At 30.9% G+C, this 12041-nt stretch overlaps 1 protein-coding gene across 1 annotated transcript; it reads left to right on the forward strand.

Annotated features, from left to right (window-relative positions):
- Positions 1-3734: 3734 nt before the first annotated feature.
- On the forward strand, positions 3735-6694 carry LOC107426321 (putative indole-3-acetic acid-amido synthetase GH3.9). The gene is made up of 4 exons (XM_048480212.2): positions 3735-4205; positions 4360-4461; positions 5075-5898; positions 6008-6694. The coding sequence occupies exons 1-4, from the start codon at positions 3916-3918 to the stop codon at positions 6604-6606; spliced, it is 1815 nt and encodes a 604-aa protein (XP_048336169.1). The 5' UTR covers positions 3735-3915; the 3' UTR covers positions 6607-6694.
- The last annotated feature ends 5347 nt before the right edge of the window (positions 6695-12041 follow it).

Consider the following 12041-nt stretch of genomic DNA (forward strand, 5'->3'; position numbering starts at 1 on the left):
TTTACCCAAAAAATAAAAGCAAACCCTCCTTCAAGAACCATGAACAATAGGGCTATATTACCTAGCTCATTGACGGATCTATGCTTAGACTTGAGGGGGCCATGAGGGTGGGGCCATGGGGTAGTGGGGGACAGATCCATGCTTGGGTTTGAGATGGCCACCCTAAACAAATTTAGAGTTAATTGAAATAGAAATTTGGCCACCCTAAACAAATTAAGAGTTAATTGAAATAGAAATTTGGCCCCCCATACTCAAAATACCACATGGAGTCCCATCTAATTGATTATTACTATATAACCTTCTAATTAAAGTTACAAATATCCATTGCTTTTTTAAAAATGGAATGAATTTAATTAATAGCTTAAATATATAGTAAACTCAATTAATAATTCCGTATGGTTTTGTCAATGATAAAGTTGTCATAAACCAAGGTAAAATGCATTTAATACTTAAGTTTTAGTACTAGTTTTAATAAATGTTTTTACGAAAATAGTTTTAATTAATATTTAACATTAGAGTTTTTTAAAATTTCTACTAATTTGTTTCATCATTCACATTTAAGATTTTGATTTTGCCTTTAATCTGCTTTTCTGTTTCATCTTTATACACCCTTATATAAGTGTAACCTTCATATATTCTTCATAATGTCATACATGTAATAATTAATTTAATGATAAATTCACTTAAAAGCAATTTTTTTTTAGTAATCACATAAAAATGTTTTGTTAAAATATTAATATTATATTAGTTCAAATAGAAAAAAAAAATTTCTTGAATTTTGTTTTCTTTTACCCATTTTTATGTCATATTTTTTCCTTAATTACATTATTTTTTTCAACTGATTTTTGATTAAAAATGACATACATTTACGCTTTTAATTTTATTTTTATTTTTATTTTTTTGTCCTTTTACATTGCCTCCCACCCTCTCACCTTAGTATCTGATTCTGTTCCTGAGCCAGCTAGCTCTAGGCTCAACACATGCATATAGACAAAAAGCAGTAGTAGTAGTAGTAGACGTCTCGTTCGCCACATCCAGACTAAATTCTGAAACAAAAGCAATCTGCTTTTTATGTTAAAAGCTGGTTTTTACGTCTTCTTTGGCACATGTTTTTTTCTCTCTTTCCCTATCCGTCCAAAAGCCTTGTTGCCCGCCATCATTCTGCTCACAAGAATATAATGCTCACCGACGCACTATATGTATGCTTTTTATTTTTCTTTTGGTCTTTTTGTCTTACAATGGTGGTGGTATATAAATGGTAAGTTCAGAAACTAATTGATAAGAGTCATGCAAGTGGCTATCTGTATATAAGTGAAATAGTGACCTCATAATACATACATATATATATATATATATATATTCATTTCCAAGAAGGATCCCAATTTGGAAAAAAGATTGAAAGAAATCAATATATATGATCAAATTGTTAATATGTATATCTATATATATAATTTAACAACATTTATATAGATGTACAAGCTTTGCCGATGAAATTAATATCGGTTTTCGCTTACGGTATATGTATTAATTGACTATCTGAGGCACATGGTAAAATTCAAGAGAAGTGGATAAGATCAAATGAAAGAGCGATGTTTTTAAAGTACGTACGGATTTCTAGGAGTTGAAATATCATATAAAAGAGAATGCACTTTGAACTTTGAAGGAGGTATTGGTGGAGGACACCATGATTTGAGCGGAGGCACGCGCTGTGCTCCACCTAAGTCATGCAAAAATCAAAGGCTAACTCAGTAAAAGTTCACTTTCTTTCTGCACTACCAAATCCTTCCCTTGTGTGGAAAAAAGATTTCATCTCCACAGCCACTAGTGTTTTGCTAGAATTGTCATGTGGAGGAAGAGGGAGAGTAGCATTTGATTTTGTGTATATATGAATACAGTGGTTATCTGTCACCAACCTTCGAAAGGAGCTAAAAGATCGACCAAAAGCAATGTGCTAAAGATTTGCTGATCATGACAACCAAATCATATATGTACAGAAAAAGTATTATATTAAGAGTGAATGTTGTGTCATCCATGTAATGGCTAATAAATTGAACATATATATACCTATAGTCTCGTGTAACTAGCTATATGTCAAAATAGAACATAGGAGCCTACTAGATAATTATTGAATACTGATGGTTATGAATTATTTGCTATAATTTTTCTCTTATTTAGAAGAAATTTATTCAAAATTGTTTAGGATAACGTTACACAATAGTAAAATATTTATATGACATTATCACGAACGATTTCAAATAGAATTTTATTAGATGATAGAATAATTATTACTTATTATATCAAGTCCTCTATGTACAATTTTTACAACTATGCAAGTATTATCCCAAAAAAACAAAAAAAATCTTTTACATCTACGCAATATTTCTATACATTTGAGTCATCATTACATGTATATCAGCTGCAAACAGTCCGAGTCCTCTACTTATGAAGCATCTCGTTCAACTAATTCAATGAATGGTTGATGCTAATTGTTTGTTCTTTTTCTATCAAATCGGTATCCTAAAATATATATAAAGATATCTAGACGCTAAAATTCCTTGAAAACCAATAATAAACATGGCATTAGGGAATATTAACTTTAGGCTAATGGGGGGTTATGAATAACCTTTTGATCGATGCCTGCAACATGACTTTTTTTGTTTTAACTTGTATGTGGTCTTTTGCTAACTATAGAAAGAAAGGAAGTAAGTTTTTATTTTTTTATTTTTTTTCGTGTGTGTTTTACACGTCACATTCTGTTTTAATAGAGAGAGGGAACAAATAATATCAACAAAAGTTACTGAGAGTGCTTTCTTATTGAGACAAGAAAAGAGCAAATGCTCTTATGTGTGTAGACAATCCATGATCGATGTAGAACCAGATACCATGTGATGGCATTGATATCCATAAAATGAATAACATATTTGAAAATGTGCGTCACATTGTCCTGCTTAATTTCAAGAACTAGTGCAGTCTTAATTAAAAAGTGGGAATCAGTTAATTCTGCAATATGTAAGGATACAAACTCTTCAACCATACATCAAATATTACAATATATATGCAGATTGCAAGAAGTTCTATTCAAAAATTTTAATTTTGCTAAAATAAATGCTTTTGTTCATTTGGTTTAGGAAAAATCATTGCTAATTAGTATTGTTGGATCTCTTCATATTATTGGTTAATTCAGTACTAGTGGCACACAAATTTAAAATTGTTGGTAATATATTTAAACCTTAACTATTAATGAAGTTCTGAGGCGTGCACGCATTAATTTTATGCAAAAAAGAATCAATTAAATTTAAGATTGGATTAGCATATTATAATAGCACAAAAATTAATTGATTCAAGATTAATGGAATTGTCCTAGGGAACAAACGGCAGACGATGCACATCATAATTAAACGCATGCAAGCCATGTAACATTTGTTATCTGTTCATTGATAGATAGCTATTATGGCCCTCGTACTTGAAGATATTTTTACTGACTAAGCAACATTCATATGTATATGCATACAAATCATTTCATGATTTCTACATCATCATGTAGTGAAGGAAATATATAAATATATAATTTAATTATATTAAACCCGGATAAAGCAGAAAAGCTAGGGGGGAGGGTCCACAGTTTGGATGGCACAGCACCATCTGCTTCCAATTTGGATGCATTAGAAAAAGCTTTCTGCAACAATATAAATTAAAATAAAATAAAAAAGAATCAAAGACCATCTTTCAAAATCACGTTACATAGCCAAATCCATTGTATATAAGACCCCAATTGGTTTCAAAAACTATTTAGCAAGGAAAGAAGAATTGTAATATTGGAGTTGCAGTAGTGTGGTATTTTTATTTTTATTTTTTTGTTTTTCTGTTTTGTCCTTCCTGATTGTTCCTCGTTGTAAGAATAATAATTAAGAACATATGGACGGGAAGAGACTTGAATACAAAGGTGAGGCCGCCTTGAAGGAGATTGAGAGGCTGACGAGGAACGCTGATAAAGTTCAGGAGGATATATTGAAAGAGATCTTAGAACGAAACCGTGAAACTGAGTATTTGAGCAAGTTTATGGATAAATCTGGATCACCAAAAGAATTTAAGCAGTGTGTCCCTGTTATTACTTACAAGGATATTCAGCCTTATATCCGAAGGATTGCTAACGGTGAAGATTCCTCTCTGATTACTGGCCACCCAATAACTGAAATGCTATGCAGGTCTATAAAATTAAACTCTTCTCCGTTTTCTCTGAGTTTTATTTAATTTAATTAATTATTCCTCTTAGTGGTTTTTTTTTTTTTTTTTTTTTTTTTTGGGTTACTTAATTGATAATGAACTTAATTTGGTAATTGTTTTGCATATGATTTGCAGTTCAGGAACATCAGCTGGGGAGCCCAAGATGATGCCATCAATTGCGGAAGATCTTGATCGTCGAACTTTTTTATATAATCTCACCATGCCAATTATGAACCAGTTACATACATTATATCATATATACATATTCTCTCTCCATTATTTCACATTTACATGAGCATAGATGAATCTCAATTTATTATTTACCAATTTGTTGAATAATCCGTACAAAGGAATTGCCAATAGCTAGTAGCTTTCCTGGTGATGATAAGTTGATAAGGATCTCTTTCTTTTTTTTCAAAAAAGTTGTTGGCAAAATGTTCCTTATAATATGTACCGAAGCTTGAATTGTACCAGCTTCCCTGCTTTTTTTTTTTTTTTTTTAGCAGGCTCCTGAGGATGGGACGTGATGTCCTGTGGTCAAGTCTATGCTGAGAATCCACTACCATAAATTTGTGGATAGAACTTCCATTTTGATGTGAAAAAGTGGGAAACCCACTAGACCGGCCAATTCCAAAGAACAATTAAAATTGGAATATTGTTATTGATATTTTTCACGTTAACTTTTGATAATTAAAGTTGTAGGAATATGAATACTATTATATCACTGCCCTTTTGAGTGGAGTCTTGTAGTAGCTAGGGGGCAATTAAACCATGTATATATATATATATATATATATTTATAAATATATATAATGACTCATTTGGACCTAAACAATGCATTTAATTCCAGGTATATCCCTGGTCTCGACGAGGGCAAGGCCATGTACCTCTACTTTGTCAAGGCTGAAACGTCCACACCTTGTGGTTTACCAGCTCGAACCGTGCTTACGAGCTACTACAGAAGCAAGCACTTCAAGTGCCGAGCACGCGACCCTTTCAACGACTACACGAGCCCTGACCAAGCCATTATCTGCAACGACAGCAACCAAAGCATGTACTGTCAGTTGCTAGCCGGCTTAGTCCACCGCCACAAAGTTATGCGGCTGGGAGCTGTGTTCGCATCGGCTTTTCTGCGAGCCATTTCGTTCCTCGAACGAAACTGGGTTCGTTTCTGCAACGACATAAGGAATGGTCAATTGGATCCGTTGATCACCGATCCCGAATGCCGAACATCAATGTCCAACATACTTTTGCAGCCGGACCCACTTCTGGCTGATGAGATCCAGAACATCTGTAGCCGTCCATCATGGAAAGGTATTCTTCGCTTGCTTTGGCCCAGAGCCAAGTACATTGAAGCTGTGGTAACCGGATCGATGTCACAGTACATACCGGCCCTGGAGTACTACAGTGGAGGAAAACTGCCTCTTGTGGGGACCATGTATGCTTCGTCAGAGTGTTACTTTGGGGTCAACCTGAAACCCTTATCCGACCCGGCTGACGTGTCATTCACCCTTTTGCCCAACATGGGATATTTCGAATTCATACCCTTGAGCGACCATGGGACACTTCTAATGGACTTGGATGAAGAAACCGAAGTGCCTAAAGATAAGCTTGTTGATCTTGTAAACGTTAGGCTTGGCTGTTATTACGAATTGGTCATAACCACATTTGCTGGTAATTAACTAAGCTCAGCTAATTGATTTCCGAATTTTTTTTTTTTTTAATGTGTATTAATTCAATTCGTGTGCATGAATATATCTATATATATATATATATAATTTAGGATTGTATCGGTATCGGATCGGCGATGTGCTGCAAGTGAGTGGGTTCCACAACAAAGCCCCACAGTTCAGATTCATATGCAGAAGAAACGTGGTGCTGAGCATAGACAATGACAAAACGAACGAAGAAGACCTGCACAAGAGCATAAGTGTGGCTAAGAAACTTTTAGAACCTTACAATGCACTACTCGTGGAATACACTAGCTTTGCTGACGCATCAAATGTGCCAGGCCACTACGTATTATATTGGGAAATAGAAATTCTAAACCATTCCAATTCCTATACCAATTCCAACTCAATGGAGGACATTATGGTTTATGATAAGGTGTTCCAAGAGTGTTGCATTGCCGTGGAGGAACAGCTTGACTACATATACCGTCGTTGCCGCTCATATGATAAGTCAGTGGGTCCACTTGAGATACGTGTGGTGGAGTCAGGCACTTTTGAGGCACTTATGGACTTGATCATTAGCCAAGGTGGTTCTATCAATCAGTATAAGACTCCAAGGTGCATCAACTCTAATCCTAAGGCACTACAGCTTCTTGATTCTAATGTCAAGGCCTCTTATTTCAGCCCAAGGGATCCTATGTGGAGACCTTAATATAGCGTCTTAATATTGTTTATCTTACCAAAAAGAGAAGGAAAAAAAAAATGTGAAACCCATCCTTTTTTCATTTTCTGTTTTTTTTTTTAAAATAAATTGTCAATTTATTAACTTTATTTCCCACCTCTACATATATATATATATATATATAAATATATATATATATATATATATAATATCTAGCTAGCTCTCTTGCTGGTTTTGATCAACTACTTAATATTGCATATTCCTCTTTTTAAGTAATAGCTAGTGGTACCATATATATCACGAACAACAAGTAGAGAAAAAATCTGGACTAAAGGTTCAATGGAGAAAAGAAAACATTTAACTAATTAAATTATAATAATATTAATTTTATCAAAATGTTTACTAAATTTATTTATCAAATAATATGTTAAGTAATATGACAACATTTAATTGTTTTATTTGTTTTAATTTACTAATCCATTTAAAAATTTACTTTTTCATATTTAGGTTATATGAATATCTTAATCGATAATAATTAAACAAGTATTACTTAGTAAATAAATTTTATGAATATTTTAATATATCTATAGTATTATTAATTAAATTAACTTAAAACCAAGAACAATTTCTAAATTGATTTGGTGGAATATAATTAGTATCTAACTTTATTTATCAACAACCAATACAGTACAGACAACATAGCAGAGTAGTTGGCTTAATGATCCGCCTAATTAATGTTGAGGAGAAGCAATTTTGGGGGACAGAAATATGTAAACACGACGGTTGGAAAAAAAAAATTGGATAAGATTGGCACTTAGATTTTTTTTTCCCCCCAAAAAAACGATTAATTTGAAAGCAATGTAGTATGGTTGCATTTTTGTGATGTTAGGGACAACATCATTTGTTACCTACATACAAATTATATATATATATATATATATATATAATTGAAGTACGTTAAACTTTATAAACGTTATATATAAACATGCAGATGCAGAAGATTGACTTGGATCATATTGGTACGAAGTAGGCAGCGCCAATCTTTTTTTCCGCTGAATAGCTAGCACCAATCGGTACCATATGCTATTAGGTACTAAAGAATCACCTATTCGTCCAAATATTATAATATTATATGCTTGATGTTTATCCAGCAGTCTCATCTTCACTTTGGGTTTGCCACTTTGCTTAGCAGGAGGAGGAGGGGGACCCATTATCCAATATTGGATATGACATTGATTAATTAATTTATGTAGCTCTAAAAGCCAAAATAGTCCTAGCCTAGCTTTAGAATTAGGCTAGTCATACTGCTAATGATTGTTATAAAAAGGACCAATTTTTTTTTTTTATTTCACCAGAGTAAAGATATTATGGTATTATATTCCGCTCATATACCTAAACCTTTTTAGGTAGAATCAAAGGATTAATATATTTTATTTTATTATAGTTTGACTGGTAAATAATATTTATAGATTTAATTTTATGATTTAAAAGGATACAAATGATATAGTGTAAGCGTAGCATATGCAAAATACACTCAAAAGGAGGTTATATATGTGTGCCCACAATATTGAATTATTATTCATGCGCATGCAGTTTCCTCAAGTATTTATGGTTTTCCAAATGGAATGATGGGGGATATTTTGTGTCAATTGTAAGGCATCTTGTAAGAGAGTTATCTGAAGACAATGACTAAATGCACAATACCATTGAATATATGAAGCAAGGAGGAGTTTCGGGGTATATATGGATGGATTTTCATGTTCACAATAATTAATTTCAGGTTTTTCAAGCCCAAAAAAAAAAAAAATTAATTTCAGGTTTCACTTTTTCTAATACCTTGGGCTGAAATGTTTGCCAACATTTACGAACAATTGTGGGTTTAAATTTTGTTTCCTACTCTACAAGCTAGCTAGCTAGGCTATTTAGCCCCCCACCTTCCCTGCGATTTTATTGGTAAGTAAGTTTCTTCGCAAAATATATAGTACTCCATATATTCCGACCGCATACATACTTCACAAGCCGAAGAGAAGGAAAAGAAAAAGAAAATGAAAACGCTTTAAAAGCTTGTCAAAGTTTGAAAGGTTTTGAAAAAAAAGAAAAAGAAAAGTACAGAAGACAATGATAAATATCCATGTGTCACATATGTAACATAACAACGGCCCAATATTTGTTGGACGAATTTATCATCATGCATGGTGTGTGTTTGGGTTGAGGGATTATTGATGAAAAAAAAGTGAAAATGTGGAGAATGGAAAAAGATAGGAGAGTAAATTTCTTATCTAATACTTAGAGAAAGGATTGGAGAATGCAAAAAACAAAAGATAGTTCATTTTAGTATCTTTATTTCAATTTTTCTCTTTCTTTTTTTTTTTTTTCTTATTAATTACTTGAGTTGGATGAGAATTGGGTATGTTTTCAATTAATAGATAATTACTATAGAAATAATGATTACCCGTGGTCGGAATTACCAAATTGTCAAATGATGAGAAACTCTGCACTGAAAAGTCGGATCGTAATTGATGAAAGCCAAAGTTTATGGAGGTCTTCCCCCCACCTCACAAATTTTCACCTAAATATTATGAATCCGATAATGTTGTTGATTAGATGGGCCATGGGGGGTCACCTCAGACATCAATCTTATCGATTGGCGTAAAGCTGAATGTTTTGTGAAACGACGTCACTGCCGGCCACTTTACTGCCAACCATTGGCTCGGTCTCCGATTAGCTGATCCACATCTTCAATTCCTTTCTTTTGATTTTATTATTGTTCATGGGTAACACAATCCCATATCAACGTAAATAAATACAAAAATAGAAAAATAAAAATAAAATAAGACTGAAAATCTCCATCCATGTGCTACTGGACCACGTCGATCATGTATATGTAATTTGAGGCCTCTATGATAAAATATATATATATTATATATAATTTGAGGCCTCCGTTGATAAAAATAGAATATCGAGGTCTTTTATCTTATCATCAATAGTTTGTTGGTTCAAAAGTCAAAGCATAAATAATTTTTCTAAAGATCATGTACATTTTCCATATGTTCTCTTAGACCGCCATATGAGTTATGATTTGAACTTGGGAGTTAATGCATTACTTTAAGGATAAATAAACTAATATGTGGCTACCAACTTTAATTATTCTTGCCAACTAATTAACATATGACACTTCATTTTTTTTTTATTTTTATTGCACATAATTAAACTCCTAATTTGGCAGAGTCTTCAATGGTAAATCAGTTTCCATTGTATTAGTTTGCCGACACTTTTAGACTCCACCATACCCTTCAATTAATTTAAATATTCATAATAAAATTTAAAATAAAAAAGTAATTTCTGGAAAAAATAACAAACCAAAGCCAAAATAAAAGACTTTTTTTTAGGTAAAAAAATATAAAAATAAAAATAAAACTATTACAACAATAATGTTCACATATAATATAAAGTAAGTGGTAGAGCTCTTTGTCCATTAACAAAATTATGCACTTTAATAATACCAAACCTTATCTTTACCATTTTAACTAAATATTTAACAAGAAATAGGAAAGTCAAAATTAATAATTGATTAAATTTAATATTGTATGATAAAATAAAGATAATTTTTTATATTTCAAAAAATTTTAAAATTGTTTTCCGTGGAATTTTTAAAATGATATTTTTATGGATGAGAACAATTTTTCTATATATGTGGAAATCTAATTTTCTGGATTCATATTTTTTCATCTAAAAAATAAATATCTAAACAGAGAAAAATTATTATTTTTTTAAGAGAATTAGATTTTCACAAATGTTATCATTATTTGAATGGGCTAATGAAAATAGAGAATTTTTTTTCAATATATTAGAAAAGTTAAATATATATATTTACATTACTCAAATTTTAGATTCATAGATGACATATTTTGGGATAATATTATCATCAGCTTAATTTGTTTTGTCTTAAATTTATTTGTTTTTCAAGATATTTAAGTTAAATGTTGGCTTTTTCAAAAAATAAATAGATAAATAACTATGTATAAAATAACTGAATGCCAAAATTCCTTAGAAGGAAATTAAATATTTTAACAAACCAATATTATGGAGATTGATTTGCTATAAAAGATTTGCCAAATTAGGAGTTGAGTTATGTGGACTAGGGGTGGGCATGAATTGGATTGGTTCGGTTTTGGACCGAAATACAACTCAATCCATACATATCGATTTTTCTAATTTACAATCCAAATCAAACCATTAAAGCATTAAATCCAAACCAAACCAAATCATTTATGATCGGTTTGGTTTGGATTTGTTGATCGGTTTGAAACTTACTAATTTATAAATATATAATACAAATAAAAAATTTTCCAAATATAAAATATAAATAATAAATTATAATTATCCAAACATAAAATACAATTAGAATAATATAACATAATCTACAATGGAAAATAAAGAAGAAAATATAGCAAATGATACACATCATGCACTTATTAAATAGCAAAAATTAATGTCGTCATTTCACTCCTATAAAATTAAATTAAAATTGTTAGAACAAATAATATAGAATAATGCATTCGTCAAAATTCATTCACTCAAGGAGCAATGCATAATTCTTTTTTTTTTTTAACCTTAAAACTTTGGTAAATCATAAATCAATCACTAATTTTAGTTGATTCTGTAAGCTCTACGAAGATCAAAACAATAAAATTAGCAATAAATTATATTTAAACATTTATATATATAAGTAACAATTGGATACAATATATGTAGATATATATATATATATATATATATGATGGGGATGTAAAAAATATATATATATTATGGTGATGGTGATGGACTGGTGATGGACGGCAACAAAGGTAAATGTTTAGTTTAGGGTTACAAATTACAATTTGATTTGGGATTTGAGATATGAAGATGTAAAAGAAAAAAAAAAATATATATATATATATATATATTAAAAATCAATATATAAAAATGGAAAAAAATTAAAAATTAATATATAAAAATAAAAAAAATATACTAAAATTAATATATAAAAATGGAAAAAATAAAAAATATATAATTTTTTAGTTATATAATATATTATTTGGATTGGATTGGATTGGATTGGATATATATATCCAATCCAATCCAATCCAATCCATACAATTTATAATATTTTGAACCCAATACAATCCAATTGATGTAAAAATTCAATCCAAACCATTAAAAATGAATTGGATTGGGCGGATTGAATGGGTTGGATTGGATTTTGCCCACCCCTAATGTGGACTATGAAGTATTCAATGGAGAAAGCGCCTAATATGTGTCTCGAAGAAAATAAATTTTGTATTTAAAAAAACACAATCACAAATTTGTTATAAAAGCACTAGTTAAAGTTGTCATAGCTTAGACTATCAAATTTCTTTTTGTAATAACTACAATTAAATCATCATGAAAATAAATTTTAATTCTACTTGCCAAAATAATAATCG

This window comes from Ziziphus jujuba, chromosome 9, assembly GCF_031755915.1.
Source record: "Ziziphus jujuba cultivar Dongzao chromosome 9, ASM3175591v1".
NCBI lineage: Eukaryota > Viridiplantae > Streptophyta > Magnoliopsida > Rosales > Rhamnaceae > Ziziphus > Ziziphus jujuba.

What these genes read in the sequence shown, in the direction of transcription:
- LOC107426321 (XM_048480212.2), top strand. Translation starts at nt 3,916, where the DNA reads ATGGACGGGAAGAGACTTGAATACAAAGGTGAGGCCGCCTTGAAGGAG. An exon ending in ACCATGCCAATTATGAACCA is followed by an intron (nt 4,462 to 5,074) that starts GTTACATACATT and finishes ATTTAATTCCAG; the next exon opens with GTATATCCCTGGTCTCGACG. An exon ending in GGTCATAACCACATTTGCTG is followed by an intron (nt 5,899 to 6,007) that starts GTAATTAACTAA and finishes TATATAATTTAG; the next exon opens with GATTGTATCGGTATCGGATC.